Source organism: Helicoverpa zea, chromosome 11, assembly GCF_022581195.2.
Source record: "Helicoverpa zea isolate HzStark_Cry1AcR chromosome 11, ilHelZeax1.1, whole genome shotgun sequence".
Classification (NCBI taxonomy): Eukaryota; Metazoa; Arthropoda; class Insecta; order Lepidoptera; family Noctuidae; genus Helicoverpa; species Helicoverpa zea.
Window position 1 is genome coordinate 9877152 of NC_061462.1, and position 21257 is coordinate 9898408.

The 21257-nt window shown below is 38.5% G+C and overlaps 1 protein-coding gene and 3 long non-coding RNA genes across 4 annotated transcripts; 3 read left to right on the top strand and 1 right to left on the bottom strand.

Annotated features, from left to right (window-relative positions):
• The first annotated feature begins 2425 nt into the window (after positions 1–2425).
• LOC124634311 (phenylalanine--tRNA ligase beta subunit) lies at positions 2426–20745 on the top strand. Its single transcript, XM_047169844.1, has 12 exons — positions 2426–2596; positions 2695–2750; positions 3184–3338; positions 3618–3774; positions 4136–4312; positions 4691–4870; positions 5317–5492; positions 6335–6484; positions 6801–6933; positions 7224–7434; positions 9717–9869; positions 20544–20745. The coding sequence occupies exons 1-12, from the start codon at positions 2539–2541 to the stop codon at positions 20693–20695; spliced, it is 1758 nt and encodes a 585-aa protein (XP_047025800.1). The 5' UTR covers positions 2426–2538; the 3' UTR covers positions 20696–20745.
• LOC124634312 lies at positions 9920–10997 on the top strand. Its single transcript, XR_006984842.1, has 2 exons — positions 9920–10348; positions 10727–10997. It is a non-coding gene; the product is annotated as an uncharacterized LOC124634312 (long non-coding RNA).
• Positions 16161–17620, top strand: LOC124634313. The gene is made up of 2 exons (XR_006984843.1): positions 16161–16971; positions 17350–17620. It is a non-coding gene; the product is annotated as an uncharacterized LOC124634313 (long non-coding RNA).
• LOC124634314 lies at positions 18591–19419 on the bottom strand. Its single transcript, XR_006984844.1, has 3 exons — positions 18987–19419; positions 18714–18776; positions 18591–18636 (listed from the first exon to the last, which is right to left on the bottom strand). It is a non-coding gene; the product is annotated as an uncharacterized LOC124634314 (long non-coding RNA).
• Positions 20746–21257: the final 512 nt, after the last annotated feature.

A 21257-nucleotide genomic window follows, 5' to 3' on the forward strand; every position in this document is an offset into this window, starting at 1 on the left:
TAACACTTTGCTATCCTATTTAAGTGAAATTACTCCAAAATAAATCATGCGTAAGCCAAAAATAGTAAATGATCACCAAAATTAAACCACCATTTTAAAGTAAGATTATAACCAAAGTTTTTAAATTCTGCTATCCTATTTAAGCAAAATGAGTCCAAAAAAATCATTGTTATCCCAAAAGTAGTAAATGATCACCAAAAGTAGTAAATGATCATCAAAAAAGTTTTTACATCTTGCTATCCTGTTTAAGTAAACTGACTCCAAAAAAATAAGTTCGGCCTGATAAAATAAAAATGTAATAACATTATGGGGACCCTTTTCCTGCACTAGCGTGGAAAATTGTCTATTGCATGCCTCTAAACAGTGCGATAAGAGTGTATTGAGAAACACTTTCTTCTTCTTCTTTCTCCTGCCCTGTTCCCAATTTTACTTGGCGTCGGCGCAATATGTCATTTTCTTCCATTTTCCCCTGTCACTCGTCATACTGACACTCACGCATGCATTGCAAGCCGGACACAACTTAATATGGCATCATAATACTTTATTTGGTAATAAGCCTACATTTTATGGCAATCACAGTGACTTATTTAGGCAAAAATAATACATTAATTTGGTCGTCAAGAGTTGGTGATCATTTACTAAATTTGGTGGTCGAATACAATTTAAAGTGAAGTCGTGACTAAAATAGCTGGTACTATTACATTTTTAGACTTTATTTTTCTGGTGTTCAGTAGATATTTCTGGTTGCAAAACTTAGGGTATCAAAGCATTTTATGGTGGTCATTATATTTGTTCCCGAAAAAGTGTTCTGTTGCCTAGTTAGTTACAGATTATTTGGGCCAAGTAGATGCTTCTAAAAGTGAAATGCATGTAAAACACTGTGAAGCTAGTGTCTTTGATGCAAAAAAGTTAGGATCCCAATTAAGGCCTCGGCCTCGATTTTGCGGGCAGCGGGGCGGCAGCGGCGGCGGCGCGGGCTGCGTCGCCGCTGCCGCCCCGCTGCCCGCAAAATTCGAGGCCGAGGCCTTACGCGTATAATCAAATGGACCGGCCCTCGAATAAAGCGGCGCGGGAGCGGGCAACGAGCAGTGAGCTCCAGTCAAACGGTGACCGCCCGCGCCGCCGCCGCTGCCGCCCCGCTGCCCGCAAAATTCGAGGCAGAGGCCTAAGATCCTGCCGCTCCCGCGCCGCCGCCGCTGCCCGCAAAATTCGAAGCCGAGGCCTAATGGTTCGGTAATATGAGGCGAATCATTGCGCATCTTCTCACATCAGCCCCAGGGGCTCGATATTGCTAATTTAATAATGTCTTACTTAAAAAAAACTGTGTTAAATAAACGTTTTTATCATTTTCTGTGAATCAATGAATCATAATATCTTAAAATGATTTACGATTGTAGAACAGACTACCCTATAGATAGATCAATGGCAGACCTATGACAAACCAATGGAATGTCATTGGAATATTCGTAGGATAATTCCCGCTAATTTTAAAACTGCTATTGAGATTCAATGGATATTAAATTGACACATTATTAAATAAATAGAATTAAGCTAAAGTCTTATACTACCATTCAGAGTTTTCGCAGATGCTGTAAAGAGCCTTTACACCGAAATCTATGCGTACCGTCTACTATACTTAGAATTTGAAATACAAACCAGGCACTTTTTGAAAGCGATTTAAAGTATTTTTGACTTTCTCATTACAAACATCATATTGTTTGATTTATACTTAGGGAAAGCACTAAGTATGTATGTAATTCTGAAAGTGTCTTAAAATTAAACAAAGCAACTTTGTATGAATAGATATATATATATGAAATCAATGCCTACATATTAGTATTAACTAATCAAAGGTATCGTTGGCAATCTGCAAGTCATTAAAGGCGAATTAAATCTGATGAAAGTTTTTTAAATTTTTGAAAAATGAGAATTTGTCCTCTGTCTGCTGGAAGAGATTTCTTTAGAAATAAGCAGTACCTACCTTTGTACTATTATATGTTACTTCTTCTTCTTTCGTGTTTCGTTAAATAAATAAATAAAATATTACTTATTTTGCTGGTCACGATATTTTTAAGCCCAACAATGACGTCATTCTGTGGCATCAATCGAGCAGCAATCAAAAACAAATACGGTAGTGCCATACCTAATAATCTTCAATTCTACCATTTCATCAAAAGAGATGCGGATGATGTGAAATAATACATTTTTGAACGACGACGTTGACGAAGACTGCATGAATGATGATTTTGAACTGGGTGATTTCATGACGAGTTGTCATGTTTTCAAAAGTTTGTGATAGTTCAGTTCCTCAATTTTATATATCTCTAGCATAAAATGGTCGATGATCGTTACAAACACTGCAAAGAACATGTTGGGTGAAAAGGACAAAAAATATTGTGCGATTATTATTTTCAATTTGACGTATGCACTTCTGTCAGACAACGCTTCAGGCGACTTCAGCTGATAAATATTCAAAGAAAACGTGTAGGATTTCAACAAATTGTTTGAATTGAAAAAACCTATTATAAATCGAGAATAATGCCGACAATATCAGTTAAGCGCGACGCACTTTTTACCGCTCTGGGCAGGACCTACAGTTAGTACCTTAAACAAGAGAACCTTAATGTTTAAAACCATTTCGATAATGAAAATGCGAATGATGAATTAAAATAATTTTAATATTTTATGTTTCAGCTGATGATGAGTTCCAAGACCTTTGTTTTGAGTTCGGTTTGGAGCTTGATGAAGTGGCAAGTACTTTTTTGTAGTATTTTATTATAACCTAGCCGTTCAATAATGTAGGTATGTTATCTGAACAGAAACCAAACTTAGATTTTTCATGGATTAACTATATAGATTGCTAATATGAACTGACTAAGATAAAGTAAAAGTATATTTAATGTTGTTGGTACCCTAATGGCTCCAAAACTACTGAACCGATTAAAATTCTTTTACTGTTAGAAAGCTACAAGAGTATGGGCTTTTTATTAAAAAAGTCTTAGTATTAAGTCAATGTTTATATGATGCAAACTACAAAAATTCAACTAACAGATACTCTTAATGTCATAAAATGAAAAAAAAGTTATAATGGGTTTACTTGTCTCAAAGTATAATCTTGTAAATGAAACAAGCAACAACCCATTGTGTATTAGTCACACCTGTGTTTGCAATAAATAATTTCAGACCACAGAGAAGCAAATGCTGATGAAGGAGCAAGGAGACCATGTTGGCGCTGGCGTGTCAGAGGAGATCCTGTATAGGATAGACATCCCCGCCAACAGATATGACCTGCTCTGTTTAGAAGGCCTTGTTGATGGTATCTTGGTTTTCCAAGGAAAGTAAGTGTACTTGGGTTAAGTAGATATTTGTATTCATCTTTTTACCTATGGTTTTTAAGCTAGTTTTGTTTAATTTAATAATAGACATTGGAATATAATTTACTGTTTATCTAACTGTGAAACAGAGCAAGAAGGAGATGAACATCTGGTTCACCTAGCAGCCAAGCATAATGTGTTCTCTGTGTATATCTTTATAAAAATTTAATGATGACACAAGTATCTAAACAAGATTATTTTCATTAGTTTATATTTGAACAAGGGCTTGACTAATGTTTCCAGGAAATCTCCACCACAGTTCAGTCTGAAGAAGTACGAAGACTGTCACTCTCTCCACCTGACACCAGCCACGGGACAGATCAGACCGTATGCGGTGGCCGCTGTTCTCAAAGGCATCACATTCACCAAGGAGTCTTACGATAGCTTCATAGATCTGCAAGTGGGTAATACATGAATCTCATTCCTGTAACACTATTCAATTATTTTAATTGCAAATATATATTACATAATCCATATGGACGTTTCTCCTCCCCTGCATCCCTAGGAAACTACTTCTCTCGTCCTGATAAAAAGGAGCCTTAACGTGATTTTCATCAAAATCTCTTCTGTAGTTCTTTCATGCAACAACAATATTCATACTTCAGAACTATCAGATTTATGGTTTTAGTGTCACGTAACAAGACTATATTCATTTGTGCATAATTATTAAATGCTTGTAATATGGTGTAACAAAAGTCTATTTAATTACTTTTCCAGGACAGTAAGTAGAATGAAAGTAAGTAGAATGATTATTTTTCCAGGACAAGCTTCATCAGAACATATGCAGGAAGCGGACTCTGGTTGCCATCGGGACACATGACTTAGACACAATACAGGGCCCATTTGTGTATGATGCATTACCACCAAATGAGATCAAGTTCAAGGCTCTCAACCAACAGAAGGAAATGACTGCGCCAGAACTCATGGAATTGTACTCGGTAATGTTGTAACAAAATTAACAAGGGAATTAAATAGTCTCTAAACTTTACATTATACTTGCATCTTCAGAACAATTGTTGTTGAATTAGAGACAGTAACTGGAGAATGAAGCATCCATGCATAGCTGCAGTGCCTAGCGGTGTAATTCTATCACTTACTGTTTTTTTTTATTGTAACCCATTATTACTTCAAATTAATTGTTTATTATATGTATTCAATCTCTATTAGGAATCTCTTTATCAAAAACATGGTAAAAAAAACAAGAGATACCTTAGACATATTTAGCTCCTAACTCCCCCCCTTATAATACCAGCAACAGCATTTGATAACTTTACTAGAAGTGTTAAAAGAAATAATAGAGTACAATGAATTTCCAGACACATGCTCAACTGAAACAATACCTGGGAATCATTCGAGACAGTCCGGTGTACCCTGTGATCAAGGACAAGAATGGCGTAGTGCTGTCTATGCCACCCATCATCAACGGTGACCACTCCAAGATCACGCTTGACACTAAGAATGTCTTCATTGAGTGTACCGCTACGGATCTCACTAAGGTATGTTTACTGCATATCTACACCAATATTGTAAAGCTGAAGAGTAGGTTTTTTTGAACGTGCTAATCTCAGGAACTACTGGTCCTGTGTTAGATAGCCCATTCATCGAGAAAGGCTATAGGCAACTTTTTATCCAGGTTCGTGCAGAGGTTCCCACGGTATGCGGGTGAAACCGGTGGCAGAAGCTAGTGTAGTAGACTATATCTGTGGACTGTATATCTTATCTTTAGACGTCTTTGGCTGTTGTTTTATATTTTTACATGCTATCACACCCAAATAACTTAATTTAAATATTTAAATGGAATATGTACATACAAACTAAACATAACTCTGATTTTGATTGCAATATGATTGTTAAAATGGCTGACAATTCTCAGCTTATTTAAATTATTTTTTAACACCCTACGTGACATCCAACTACATTACAAACTTTTTCCACCTTCCAGGCAATAGTAGTCCTGGACACGATAGTAAGTATGTTCTCGAAGTACTGCAGCCGTCCGTACGAGGTGCAGCAGTGCAAGGTGTTCGCGCCGGACGGTACCTATGAGCTCTACCCCAAGATGAGGAGTCGCGAAGAAACCATCAGTGTGGAAAAGGCTAATAGATATATTGGTATCAGGTATGGAGGGATTTGTTTGGCATATTTAATAGGTTATGATGGTGATTTCGTCATCTTAGAAATTGCTGTGCGACTTTATAGATTTTGTTGTCTTTATAGCGTTATAGTTTTCTGTCTTAGCAAAAAGTCTATATGACAACCAAAAAATATTTTAATTTGTGCAACATTTTCTTAACTTTGAAAATATAATAAGTTACAAAAAGGATTGTTTGTTTGTTTGTACTCCTAAAGGCTCCGAAACTACCTTAGCCGATTTTTTGCCCCTATTGGGAAATGTCATTTTAACATAATATAGTTACGAAAAGGCTAGACAGTAACGACTCTGTCGGGGAATGTTACGGGGAAATTCACTGTCCCCGGGTGACATATAGGCTATATTTTATCCGGATTTTACCGCTTTACATATAGGCTATATTTTATCCGGATTAACTGCCTCGTTGGTCTCGGGTTCGATTCCCGAGTCGGGCCGAAATCGCTTTGTGGGTTTTAGAAGACTTTCACAAAGCAGCCCGAAGCCTGGAAGTTGGTGATTGATTCACCCGTGCATCGGAGACCACGTAAATGTCGGTCCTGCGCCTGATCTCTTTCCGGTCGTGTCGGATTGCCGTCCCATCGGGCTATGAGAGTGAAGGAATAGGGAGTGCACCTGTGTCTGCGCAAATGCTTGTGCACTATAATATGTCCTGCGCAGTTGGCTAATCTCCTTACATGAGAACAGCCGCCGTAGCCGATAATCGGCTAGGAGGACATCATTTTATCCGGATGCTGAAGCAGAAGTTTCCCCTAGACGCGGGTGAAAAACCATAGCACCTAATACTGATGTCAGTTTTTCCACCTTCCAGTGAGAACGGCGACAAACTAGCAGCACTACTGTCCCGCATGTGCTTGTCCAGTAAAGTAGTCGACGACTGTCTGCGCGTGCGCGTGCCGCCCACCCGGCATGACGTCATACACGCCTGCGATCTGTATGAAGACATCGCTATTGCTTACGGGTGAGTTTTCTAGTTTTATAATGAATATGAAGTTAGTTGATTAGACAGCACAGTACACAATTTTAGTTCCAAAAGATCTACTGATATCTTGTTGGTCTAGCTAGTATATAATCGCATAGCGCAATTGCTATGTAAGACGTCTCTGATTCCATTCCAGAGTCGGGATTTTAGAAACTTTTACAAAGCAGGTCGGAGTCAGAAAGCCCCCGAATACAACTGAATAGCAGCAGTAGTCTGGAATAATCCTGAACTGGACCTATTTAGCCCACATTTTTTTCTCATCTGTGTTTTGCGAATGAATGTTATTTGTTTGTAGTTACAACCGCATCGAGCGTCGTCCTGCGCGGGTGGTGACGAGCGGCGGCCAGGAGCCCGGCAACAAGCTGACGGAGCAGCTGCGCCAAGAGTGTGCACATGCCGGGTACACCGAGACGCTCACATTCACACTGGTCAGTATACCAACTATGTTTCTGGCAATATTTCAATGAAAAATTTCAACCAGTTCATATTAAATATCACGAAAACTACAAAAAAAAGCTCGCGGAACATTAATGGGGTATAAGTAATCGTGTGTCCTTAAGCATGCGGAACCTAGATTTTGCGGTTGGCAAGTGTCCTTTTGGAGTCAGAGAAAATATCTGACCTATTATTATGTTGTGGCAAAAATAACACCAGAAGCATCGAAATTGGCGCACCAGTGTATAGGAATCCACTTGATTTTTTTAAAACTTTTTTTCAGTGTTCACGAGACGACGTAGCCACCAAATTAGGCGTGAATATAGAAGATGTACCGGCAGCTCATATCTCGAACCCCAAGACGTTGGAGTTCCAAGTGGTGCGGACGCTACTGCTCCCAGGATTGCTGAAGACTCTAGCAGCTAACAAGAAGATGCCGCTGCCCTTGAAATTGTTCGAAATCAGCGATGTCGTGTTACAGGATAAAACTGCTGGTGAGTATGTTGTACGGTGTACCATACTAGTATACTTACTGGGGCTTAATTCTGCTAATTTTACGTATACGATATAGGATTGATATCCCATTGAAATTCAATCAGTGGCATTCCGCTATTTTTTGTTGTAAATAAAATTTTTATTATCTCCTGTGATTCAACAATGAATCATATTGACGGAAATTCTTTTAAAATTGCAATACAATTATAAAAAAATAATACAATAAAACCCAATTGCAAACCAATGTGATGTCATTGGAAAACTGATGACAACGAGTTTCAACTGGGTCCATCGCAACCGGATCAGATGAACTTGACAAGTTATGCTTGAAAGGGCGTTGCTATAATGTTCTCTATATCACGAACTGATTATCGCTCTGGGGCCCGATTCTCCTAATTTTACTTAAGCGTCATACGATTCACGTTCGACTCGATTCGACTGAGATCCGATCCCGACTCGATTACGATTGAAGCGTATGTGGCATTCCGCTATTTTTTCTTTGAAATAAACGTTTTTATCCTTTTCTGTCATTCAATAATGAATCATTTTGTCTGCAAATGATTTACGATTGCAAAATGATTGTACAGCAAACTACCGTATAGACCAAAATCACCAAAATAGCAGACCAATCGCACACCAATCAAATGTCAATCGAATACGATTGGTCTTTTATTAGTAGCAGAATGCCCGATATGGTTAAAACTGCTATTGCGATCATATTGCGATTCGATTTCTATTGGATTTTGACATTATTAACTTAGGAGAATCGGGCCCCTGGAATCTGTTACATCATCATCTCCTGAGCCTTTTCCCGACTGGTACATATTTACCATCCTAAATTAACCCCTGAAAATATTAAAATGTTGGAAATGGTTCATTCAAGTATTTACTTGATTAAATCAATCGACAATACTTCTAAACTCGTAAGTGACTATAGTTCGGCCATTCAGAGAATGCGTTCCTGACACGTCGCGATTGAACTGACGACGTAACTTTGCAATGGCGTTGCAGTTACGATAAAAATATTTTTGCTGGTTGTTTACCGTTTTAACAATTGAGGAGCATTAAAACAACATTATTATATCAATAATCAATGAATGTTATTACGTCGTCAGTTCAATCGCGACGTGTCAGGAACGCATTCTCTGAATGGCCGAACTATAGTGTACGAACATTGACCTATTTCCCTAATTCTTAGAATAATTGTGATAACAAAATTATTGGGCGGTTGACCCAATTATTACTCATCGCGCAGTCGGTATTTTCGTATGATTCCCAATGTGGTTGTTCCCAATTTTGTATTACTTATATTTACGTAGTAGTATGATGATATGAAAATCCAATGAGTCAGCGTCTGGAAAAATTATCACGTAATTTTCAACTATCACCGCAGAGAACTATAATACCTACGATCCCGTCAAATAATTTTGCTCCTCCCGAATTAGCTATTTGTCGCTTCGCGTCTGTGCATTAAGTATTATTTTATTCATCCACTTAAACTCTCATGTACCTTCTGCAATACTCATTGACGAGAACTGTACCTACTGACGAACCCGAATAAAAATCACCTATCCCATAATAAACTACTCGAAGAATTTGAGCGATTAGCTTTTTCCTAATAAACAAATCACTTCGAATTCTTAACATAAGCCAGTTATTATTATTATAATCAGTCCTGAATTACGGCGCAGTAGCGAATAGATATCATAATGTACTGAATCATAGCACGATTATCTACATCCATATCGAGTGTCATGTTGATTGGATGATTAAGGAAATCAGTACTGTATACTGCTATGTTGCGGCTAGAATTACAATGCTATTAAATTTATTAAGACCTAACACCCGCTTTATTACGAGCAGGTATCATTCTTGAGAAAAGACAAGAAATGTTGACCTCCCGGTCTCGCTATATGGTTTTTATCATCTTTAGTATTTAGTCACAAGTTTTAAGGTTTTGCAACTTTTATTAGGGTTAATAAGTTTCGACGTGTAGATGTTTGTTACTAGTTTACATATAACCACTGAATACATTTTGTTTTTACTTGGCAGTTATACACATACGTAACTTATATGTCGGAATAATCTAAAAACATTTTTTTACCCGAGTGCGGAAATAAGTTATATACCTACAATAATTCAAAGACAACTTTTTACCCGGAAGCAGGAAGGCCTTGGGTGACACCGCGGGGAATTGAAGTACCTACTCGCCACCTACTGTATAATTTTCCCCAACATTATTTACCATCTTCAAGTTTCACCTTGCCTACCTTTGTCCTAGAAACGGGTGCCCGCAACGAGCGTCGCCTGTGCGCGGTGCACTGCGGCCGCGCCGCCGGCTTCCAGTTCGTGCACGGCCTACTCGACCGCGTCATGGCCTTGCTGCGGGAACCCTGGCACAGGGACAACGGATATTGTCTGCAGCAGTGCGAAGGTATGTACTTACCATAAGCAGGTAACACTGGATGGATGGTGTTTAAGTCTGTAACATTAATTGTTACATGTCTTAATTCTTTTTAATAAAATGTTGAGTAAAATAAAATTAACAAAACTATTTACAAAACTAAAACTATTTACAAAAACTAAACTATTTACAGTAGCAAACTAAACGCATCAAAATTTCTGGCCAGCTACATTTTATCACCACGCACGTATTTAAACGAGCGACATATTAGGCACCCGGACCGCACCAGCGACTCCTCGCTTCCACGTCGCCGCTGTCACGGCTGCTGCCAGTGCGAATCTGGATATCGAGGCGAACGCACGCCGGTTTTTTGAACACTAACTTTAAGTTATTATAACCGCCATAGCGATTAAACTTTTTAAGGGCGTCATTACCGTTCCCTCGACTATATATCTCGACATATAATAATACTCAGCATATTCAGTGTGTGTGATTTAAACCCCGATTGGGTAAGTGCTATACAATTTTAAATTAGCCAGAAGCTAAGCAAACCATAACGGTTTCTTTCGCTTTGCTTTAGCTGGGTAATCTCTTTATTTGTGTTATCGCTTAACTTTATTTCTATTGCAAGCTTATTATGTGTTTTTGCATAGTAGTTTACCCCACACTTTCTTAATAATGTAATTTTTGCCTACTTGCGTTTTAGTTACCGTTAAAATTTTCAAATTTTGAATTGGCTAAGTAACCGACTTATTGTTATCTCCGTATCTGATAGTGAACATCCACAGCAACACATCTACACTTTTAGCGCTTCCCTATTAAGCGTTGCTGTGGGTGCTCACCGTCTACGGCCAGTGTGTAATGCCTTCGCTTATTGCGCATTACAGGGTTTCACGTACACCTTAAGTCTCCTGCTTCCCCGCGGTGGACTGTAGCGGGTTGACCTTCGAACCCTACACCTACACCTGTACCTGGACCTGATCTCGGCGCGCGGCCACTTGTTCCTGCAGCGACCAGTGACGTCAGGGAAGTGCTAGGCTAGTGAGGAGGTTAATCACTGTAAAACTGTATGTATGGGCTCTAACCCATTGTTTATTTCTGCCGACCGAGCTATACTGTGTTTGTGTGCGGTAAATAAATTGTCCATCTTGCTACCTACCTATTTTTTTATTTAATAACCCCTGGGAGGGATAAAGTAGCGTAGCAGAGGATGAGACCTGGACACTGGCGCCCTTAAACGTGGTAGAAATACAGTTGATTACTCCTCCTCCTTTGGTTGTGGGTTGTGTATGTTAGTGGTTGTCTGTGTAAACGTCTTTTATTTTTTGGTTTTTTCCGTTACTAATGTGTACGTCACAAGCTTTCAATTTCTTTGAGCAGTTAATGTTGGTCATAATTTATTAATCTACCCTACATTAATTTTTATTAATTTAAAGTCGTTTAGTTGCATAGTTTGTGCAAATATTTCTTGCTAATGTTTTTGTCTCGGGCACCTAAAACGACGCTTTCTTAAAATTGTTTTTTTTTTTAATTATAATTTTTTTATTGTGTTCACATTTAAATAAATATCATACTAGTATTGTATTATTAGTTAATTAAGGTACAGTACACATTAGTAGCATTTTTTTTTATTTCTTCTGCTTCTTTCTTTTATGATTTTGTTTTTTTTTTTAATTTGATTTTTTTTTTTCGTTAAAAAAAACCAGACGTTCTTAAATTTTAATTGTAACAGAACGGAGAACGTGTTGTTTTTTTTCTCTTTTAATTATTGTTTTTTTTTCTCTTTTAAGCTTTGTTTTTTTTTAGTTTTGTCATTGTTTTTTTTCTTTTAAATTTTTTGTTTTGTGTTGTGAGTAGTAGCGCATGCGTCATTTATCCTTCTGTTTTTAATTGATCTTCAATATGCTTCCTATTAAGTTCCTGTCTCTTCAAAAATCTGAGTTGGAATATGAAGTTCGTATTAGAGGCGCGACTCCTGCACCTTCTGTTGAGGAGTTACGAAAACAAATTATAAAATTATCCCCTGATTTACCTTCAGAATATATATTAGAGTCACCTCTTGACGCAAGACAGGACCTTAAGGGTTGTTTAGAAGTTTTAACGAAAATTCAATTAAATCTTGACGCTAGCGATCCTAGCGTTGCTTCACTATTGCGGACACAGAATATGTTGAATCATTTATACAATCGTGTCGAGAGGATAACGCGTAGTGACGACATTAAAAAGGAATATGATGATATTGTTAGCGGTTATAAAATGTTCTCACAAAAACTTTCTACTTTGTTAGCCAAGAAGCCTTCTACTAGTACTTCTTCGAATGCGGCTAGTGCTAGTTCTGTCAAAGACTCAGTATCTACTGTACCGGAACTACAGAACATGATTTCTGTATCTTGCGATCGTACATCATCCGATTTAAGTAAATTAAAATTTACTGGCAAAACTTGTGTTCGCTCGTTTATACAGCGTGTTGATGAATTTATACTGGCTAGGAATATTTCTCAACAAAAAGTCCTAAGTTTTGCATCTGAAATTTTTCAAGACGATGCCCTTCATTGGTATCGTGCTGTAAAGGACAAAGTTAGTTCTTGGCCTGAATTAGCGCGGTTATTAAAAGAGGACTTTAGTCAAACTGATTATGATTATAGACTCATTTCGGAAATCCGTTCTCGTACTCAGGGAGAACGTGAGAATATTACCATTTACTTGGCAGTTATGAGTGGAATGTTCTCGCGTTTATCCAGCCCTCTTTCGGAAGTAGAACAATTAGAAATTCTCTTGCATAACATCAGACCTTGCTATGCTAGTACATTAGCGGCTGCACCTCAAATCACAACTATAGACACTTTGCGTTCGTTATGTCGTAACTACGAGGCATTTCAGACTCGACTGTCGCAATTTCAAGAGCCTCCTAAGGTTACTTCCGACACGCTTGCTCCTGAATTTGCGTACACTAAGGATGTCCATAAATCTATAAATAAGACTAATAATAGTAGTTACAATAAATATAATCAAAATAATTCAAATAATAATTACAATCAGTATAGGAATAATAATTTTAGTAATAACAATAAATATGTACATGCAATTAACGTGGCTAAAAAGGAACCTTACTGTCCTAGGTGTCGTAATAACACCCACCACATTCGTCAATGCAAGGCTCCACGGGATATCGTTTGTTTTAAATGTGGTATGAAGGATGTGAAGACACCCGACTGCCCTAACTGTAGTAAGACTAAAAATCAAAAAAACTAATTAAGCAGAGTTGTAACAATTTTAGCAAGCAAGACTGGGATGCTTGGCTTGATTTTATAAGAAAATTTTCCTCGTCATACAGAGTTGCTACAATTCTGCTATCAAAACCACTAAATGACTCTAGGCCTTATGTAAATATTAAAATAAATAACATTAATGCTGTTGGGTTACTTGATTCTGGAGCTGCAGTTTCAATTCTGGGAAACAATTCTCATTTACATCTAGTAGACTGCACTTTAAACCAGGATGACCACACTAAAATAATAGCTGCTGGCGGTCAGTCATTAAACACCTTAGGTTCGGTTAATTTGCCAGTTACTTTTGAGGGCCAGTTTCACATTATTAAGGCATATGTTGTTCCCGAAATTGAGACATCAATTATATTAGGAGTGGATTTTTGGCGCGCTTTTCGGATTTGCCCGAACTATATAGGTAGCATCACGATGTCGAACGTCCCATTAGCGGAAATAAAAGATAGTAGCGGTGAACCTTTCATCAACTCCTACGATAATTTGTCGGTGTCACAGAAAGCGATAGCTGATAATGTGATTGCGCAGTTTCGGACTATTTCTACAGAGGAAAAGGGTCTCGGTAGAACAAATTTAATATGCCATCGCATTGACACTGGTGACGTACAACCGATTAGACAGCGTTATTATAGGATGTCCCCCGAAAAGCAGCGCATCTTAATTGAGCAGGTGGACGAAATGCTGTCACTTGACGTTGTCGAACCTTGCGAAAGCGCCTGGTCTTCACCCGTGCTCATTGTTAATAAAAAGAACGGACAGCCGAGGTTCTGTTTAGACAGCAGGAAATTGAATGCAGTGACTAAGCGTGATGCTTACAATTTGCCTTATGTTTCGGAGATATTAGATAACCTTCGCGATGCTAAGTACCTGAGCAGTATCGATTTGTCCAAAGCTTTTTGGCAACTGCCTATAGCGCCAGAAGACCGCGATAAAACCGCATTTTACGTTCCGGGCCGTGGCACTTTTCGTTTTAAAACCACTCCGTTTGGGTTAACGAATGCCCCCGCAACGCAACAACGTCTCATGGATTTATTATTTAGCGACATGGAGTCTAAGACCTTCGCTTATTTGGATGACGTCATCGTAATAAGCTCTAGCTTTGATGAGCATGTTTCTCGTTTGTTGCGGGTTTTGGACAAATTGAGACAGGCAAATTTAACCGTAAACTTCGAAAAGTGTAACTTTTTTCGAAGCGTACTAAAATATCTAGGTTACGTGGTAGATTCTCGTGGTTTACGCACTGATCCGGACAAGGTGGAAGCCATTATTAACTTTCCGACCCCTACCAATAGAAAGGAGTTAAAACGCTTTCTCGGCACTGCTACGTGGTACCGACGTTTCGTCCCTAACTTTAGCACAGTGGCTGGTCCACTTAATAAGCTCACTGCTAACGGGAAAAACGCTCCTTCTTTCAAGTGGTCATCGGAAGCTGACGCGGCTTTTAATTCGTTGAAGGAATGTTTGGTTTCCGCTCCTGTTCTTTCTTGTCCGGACTATTCCAAGCCCTTCGAAGTGCACACCGACGCGAGTAGTTACGGTATTGGTGCTATGCTAACGCAGACTATAGACGGTAAGGAACATCCGATTGCGTACATGAGTAGATCTTTCACCAGTCCTGAGAAGAACTACAGCATAACTGAAAGGGAGACCCTTGCCGTGTTAGCTGCTCTCGAACATTGGCGGTGTTATATAGAAAACGGACAAACATTTACGGTGTACACTGACCACTCCGCGTTAAAATGGTTTCTGTCGTTAGAAAATCCCACAGGACGATTAGCTCGATGGGGGGTAAGACTGTCCTCATTTAATTTTGTTATCAAACACCGTCGAGGTGTCGACAATGTTATTCCTGATGCCTTGTCTAGAGCTTTTCCGGTAAATGCAATATCTCTGGCTAATGCCAACACAGACGACATCTGGTTTAAAAAGATATACAACGGCTGTCTGACTACTCCTTCAAATTATCCTAATTTCACCATTAAAAATAATTCATTATTCCGACTCACAAAAAATATTAACACCCAATTAACTTCAGAATTTGACTGGAAGGAAGTCGTACCTAGCGAGTTCCGTGAAAGCATCATCGCCGAAAACCATTCCGAGCCAACTGGTGGACATCTTGGTATTTTTAAGACTTATCGGCGCTTATTATTAAATTACTACTGGCCAAATATGCACCAGGATGTCGTTAAATATGTAGGTTCCTGCTCGGTTTGCTTATCTTATAAGGCGCAAAATCACACTACATTGGGAGAAATGGGTCGCCCGAAGCAATGTTCGAGACCTTTCCAGATGATCTCAATCGATTTTGTGGGTCCTCTTCCCACTAGTCGGAAGCAAAATTCTTATATATTAGTTATAATGTGCATTTTTTCAAAATTTTGTCTTATTTTCCCAGTGCGTCGCGCTACTGCGGACATAGTTATTAAGATTTTAGAGGATTCTATATTTTTGGTTCACGGAGTTCCACAAACAATCTTCTTGGACAATGGGACACAGTTTATAAGTTCAGCTACTGACGCGCTATTTAAAAAATACAAAATCCCTAACGTTTTTTTCACGCCGAAGTATACACCACAAGTTAACACGGTAGAACGCTACAACAAAACTATTGTAACTAGTTTGTCTACGTTTGTTGGAAACGATCATAGATCCTGGGACACCTCCATCCCCAAGGTTCAGTTCGCGATAAACAATTCCGTAAATGAAGCTACCGGTTATACCCCGTCATTTTTAGTTTACGGTAGGGAAGTAGTTTTATGCGGATCGCACTATACGGACAATGACCTGGGCGATGAAGTGTTATTCCTTCCTCGCGATTTATACGCTGAAAACTTAGGGTGTCTGCGTTCAGTTTTCAATGATGTGCAGGCTTCGTTATGGCATGCACATGAGAAGAATACTGCACACTACAACCTACGTAGGAAGCCGGCGGAGTTTAATGTGGGAGACATAGTTTATAAGCGCGCATTTGTCCTAAGTAACAAGGACAAATATTTTAGTAAAAAGCTTGCACCTAAATTTGTAAAATGCCGTGTAATTGAAAAACGGTCTCCACTTATCTATGTGTTGGAAGATATGTCAGGGAAAAATATAGGTGTCTGGCATATCAAAGATTTTAAAAACACTAAGTCTAGTGGTTAACAGATTTTTTTTACATTTTTTTAAAATGAGTTGAGACAAGTCACCTTAAATTAACATCTTACGACTAGCATTGGTTTTCTGTGCGATAATCACAGATAACTTGTTATAGAAGGTCGCGTCAACATGATTTTATATTGTTGAAGCTATTGTGTAAGAGAGTTTGTTTGATATTATGAAAGGATTTTGATAGTTGATAGTATGAATGTGTAGTGTTAGTAGTAAACTATAGACGAGTTTTTTTTTGAGAAAAAAACTCTTTCTGAAACGAGGGGGGTAATGTAACATTAATTGTTACATGTCTTAATTCTTTTTAATAAAATGTTGAGTAAAATAAAATTAACAAAACTATTTACAAAACTAAAACTATTTACAAAAACTAAACTATTTACAGTAGCAAACTAAACGCATCAAAATTTCTGGCCAGCTACATTTTATCACCACGCACGTATTTAAACGAGCGACATATTAGGCACCCGGACCGCACCAGCGACTCCTCGCTTCCACGTCGCCGCTGTCACGGCTGCTGCCAGTGCGAATCTGGATATCGAGGCGAACGCACGCCGGTTTTTTGAACACTAACTTTAAGTTATTATAACCGCCATAGCGATTAAACTTTTTAAGGGCGTCATTACCGTTCCCTCGACTATATATCTCGACATATAATAATACTCAGCATATTCAGTGTGTGTGATTTAAACCCCGATTGGGTAAGTGCTATACAATTTTAAATTAGCCAGAAGCTAAGCAAACCATAACGGTTTCTTTCGCTTTGCTTTAGCTGGGTAATCTCTTTATTTGTGTTATCGCTTAACTTTATTTCTATTGCAAGCTTATTATGTGTTTTTGCATAGTAGTTTACCCCACACTTTCTTAATAATGTAATTTTTGCCTACTTGCGTTTTAGTTACCGTTAAAATTTTCAAATTTTGAATTGGCTAAGTAACCGACTTATTGTTATCTCCGTATCTGATAGTGAACATCCACAGCAACACATCTACACTTTTAGCGCTTCCCTATTAAGCGTTGCTGTGGGTGCTCACCGTCTACGGCCAGTGTGTAATGCCTTCGCTTATTGCGCATTACAGGGTTTCACGTACACCTTAAGTCTCCTGCTTCCCCGCGGTGGACTGTAGCGGGTTGACCTTCGAACCCTACACCTACACCTGTACCTGGACCTGATCTCGGCGCGCGGCCACTTGTTCCTGCAGCGACCAGTGACGTCAGGGAAGTGCTAGGCTAGTGAGGAGGTTAATCACTGTAAAACTGTATGTATGGGCTCTAACCCATTGTTTATTTCTGCCGACCGAGCTATACTGTGTTTGTGTGCGGTAAATAAATTGTCCATCTTGCTACCTACCTATTTTTTTATTTAATAACCCCTGGGAGGGATAAAGTAGCGTAGCAGAGGATGAGACCGGGACAAGTCCTCATGGCTAGAAATAATGTTACTTGTGACAAGACGGCGTAAACGACGGGAAGAGTAAAAATTGGGATAAGGGCAGAGATTAATGATGATGACCTCATATGCAAGATCGCAAGGATGTGCCCTGCCTGGGCGAATCAACGCGAATTGAAACACTTAAAAAAAGAGTTATTATCGCATCGCGCCGCGTCAGTTCGCGTTCGCATCCAGGGGCCCAATTCTCCTAAGTTCATAATGTCAAAATCGAATAGAAATCGAATCGCAATATGATCGCAATAGCAGTTTTAACCATATCGGGCATTCTGCTACTAATAAAAGACCAATCGTATTCGATTGACATTTGATTGGTGTGCGATTGGTCTGCTATTTTGGTGATTTTGGTCCATACGGTAATTTGCTGTACAATCATTTTGCAATCGTAAGTCATTTGCAGACAAAATGATTCATTATTATTCGTTTATTAAAAAAAAGTAATAGCGGAATGCCACACACCAGACGCTTCAATCGTAATCGAGTCAGGATTGGATCTCAGTCGAATCGAGTCGAACGTGAATCGTATGTCGCTTAAGAGCGCTATTACAAAATCGAATCGCTCAGGTTTAGGTAAATTAGACGATAGCCGGCAGCACTTGCGCACGTGTGCATCTAGTAAAATACGCAACGCACACCTGCGGACCGCTACGCGGCACAAACAAACTTGAGACATTGCCACTTTTTTCCGAAATAGTTTATTGTTTTTATAGTTTATGAAATATTATTTGTACCGATGAATTTTATAACCTAGAATAGCTCGATTGAGTTACAATAAAGAAATAATCGTTTACAATTTTTAAATTATTTAATCGACAACCAAACTTTTCACCATGTTTATCAATTAAGTATAAGTAATTGATTTATAAAAAAAACTAAAATCTATAATTCGTCTTCCATGTATTGTATCTTCATTTTCCTGCAACAATGAAAACTAGGAATTTAAATAGTTTATTAAAACAAATATGTCTGTTGCGAGTGACAAAAAATACTTACCATATTATTTGTACTGGTATCCGATTGAGTCTGATAATCTGAATTAAATATGCTTTCATTATCCTGCAAGAATCAAAGATATCCAATTATATTATTATGCAACAGCGAAACTAACGACGATGACATTTACGTACATATTTCTTTATAACCAATATCCATCAAAAATGAGATCCCTATCTATAACATTTTCGCATTAGAATATCATGGACTAATACTTATGTATATTACATTTCAATCAGATCATTATAACTAATAAATAAAATAAAAACTCACTTGTATCAAAACGTGTTAGATGCGTAGGTTGCGCTATATTTTTCGAACTCCGGCGAGTTTACGCGGCGCTACAGCGAGCGATACGTCCTTCCTCGGTAACGCGGTGTCCTGCGTGAGCGACGAACGCGACGCGACGCGACGCAACACGAGGCGACGTAATGCGACGCGATGCTATACGCGACAAATGTCCTACGTGATTTTGGTCATTACTTCTCAAATCATGGAGAAGTTGTGTTACAATTTGCTTGAAAGTTCATATTTAAAGTACAGACAGCAATATTCTTCCAACTTATTTGTACTAATAAGCGATTTCTTTAATGTTAATGTTTTTTGTCCCACAACAATCTACGCTTCTGGGTGTCGCACCTGGTCGCCCTCAAAACAAGTGCGCGTTACGTCGCGTCTCGCCGCAGACTGTCACATAGGCCGCATGTAGGGAATGCCGATGAGTTGATCGCGTTCGTCGCGTTCGCAGCGTCGCGTCGCGCCTCGTTCGTCGCTCACGCAGGACACCCAGTAAGCGCTTGGCGCTGACTAAAGTTGAACACCGCGCGTCACAAGATTTATATTGATTCTTTGCATTGCAAACTAAAATTATTTTAAAATATTGTTTTACTTTTAAATAGGCCAATTTTTTTTTCAAGCTTTATAACAATACCACCTTAATTATTAAATATTTTTTATTTGAATTTGGATTATACTTTCATAGATAAAAAATATAGTTTTGTTCGGAAAATTGTCAGTAACTCTGTTTTATAGAATTATTTTTGGTGTATTACTGTATGAATTGTAATAAATTGGTTTAAGCATTCACAAGTACAAGATATAGTTGTATCTTGAACATTTTTATAAATGGTTAAATTGCTATATCCTAATAGTACTGAAGCATCAAAAGATTCCCAAAAGCAACATTTTGTGAAACATCCATTGCAGAGACAAAGATTTTACTGATGTACGTGGACAAATTAAAATATTTATTTAAAACACTCCCAAGATAAATGATCAAACTTTCTTAATCTTATTTTTGTTTTTTTTTTGTGACTATATCCAAAGCATAATGACGGATCAAAACTCGTATAAAACTCGAAAATTTGTGATAGCCCTCTTAAAATTAGGAGAATCGGGCCCCTGATCGATCACATAGATCGATATCGTGAATTATTGCTAAAGAGCCTGTCTGATTTGACGGCGTGGTGTTCGGGCTATATAAAGAGTGATGTCACGTGTTATTGGAAAAAGGAATTAATGGGTGGAATTAAAAAAAAGCAAGTATATCAGACATCTACCGAAAAAAAAAAAATACGATTTGAATGCCGTCCAGTGTAATTCGACTAGATCTTTTGTGAGCATTCCCTTTCTTTCAACTTCACAAACCATGGAATGAAGTGTACCACGACCTCGAAAATGTACAGGGGTGTCCCTAAAAAGGGCACTATATAAAACAACTTATATACCTAAAGAAGCAAATACATACATAAACAGGTATTCAAATATTCTGTGTTTTTGTTTGATGATAAGTGTGGAATGTAGTTTGAGCGTTACTTTTATCCTCCGCAGATCCCGCATATTTCCCAGGGCGGTGTGCGGCAGTGCTGCTGCGAGGCAAGCCTATCGGTAAGGTGGGCGTGCTGAGCCCCGCGGTGCTGGCCGCCTTCGAGTTAAACAACCCTTGCGCTGCGCTCGAGATCAACATACAACCCTTCGTTTGAACACATTGTTAACTCATATTTTATTTAATAAATATTAAATTAATGTTAAAGCTTTTCTTATTTAGTCCTATCTTCTCTCGGGACATGCGTACAGAGGAAAATACTTTCCGCGCCGAAATAAAAACACACACATATTATTTTGATAATTTATTCTTAATTACTGCCGTATTTCATCAAAATCCGTTCAACCGTTTGCGCTCAGCGCTATAAAGAAGTCACAAAGTTACGACTTTAGAAACAAGTGAGATGCTCGACTGATCTTTGATTTTTATCAACATACTAGCTTTCGCCCGCGGTTTCACCCGCGTCCCGTAGCCGGATGGTGACAAAAACTATCCTAAACCCTTCTCCCGATTCTAAGTTACCTCCCCTCTAATTTTCAGCCAAATCGGTCAAGCCGTTTTCATGTTATGTCGTGACAACGGAAAGCAGGTTTCATTTTTTATATATATAGATGGACTGTGAAATTGGATTAGAGGGCTTATCTTTTATTGGTGCAATAAAATACTAAGTAGCTACAACATTGTTTGATACTTTTTTCCCGACTGGAAGCTCGTTCTTG

What these genes read in the sequence shown, in the direction of transcription:
- LOC124634311 (XM_047169844.1), top strand. Translation starts at nt 2,539, where the DNA reads ATGCCGACAATATCAGTTAAGCGCGACGCACTTTTTACCGCTCTGGGC. An exon ending in ATAGCTTCATAGATCTGCAA is followed by an intron (nt 3,775 to 4,135) that starts GTGGGTAATACA and finishes TTATTTTTCCAG; the next exon opens with GACAAGCTTCATCAGAACAT. An exon ending in GTTACAGGATAAAACTGCTG is followed by an intron (nt 7,435 to 9,716) that starts GTGAGTATGTTG and finishes CCTTTGTCCTAG; the next exon opens with AAACGGGTGCCCGCAACGAG.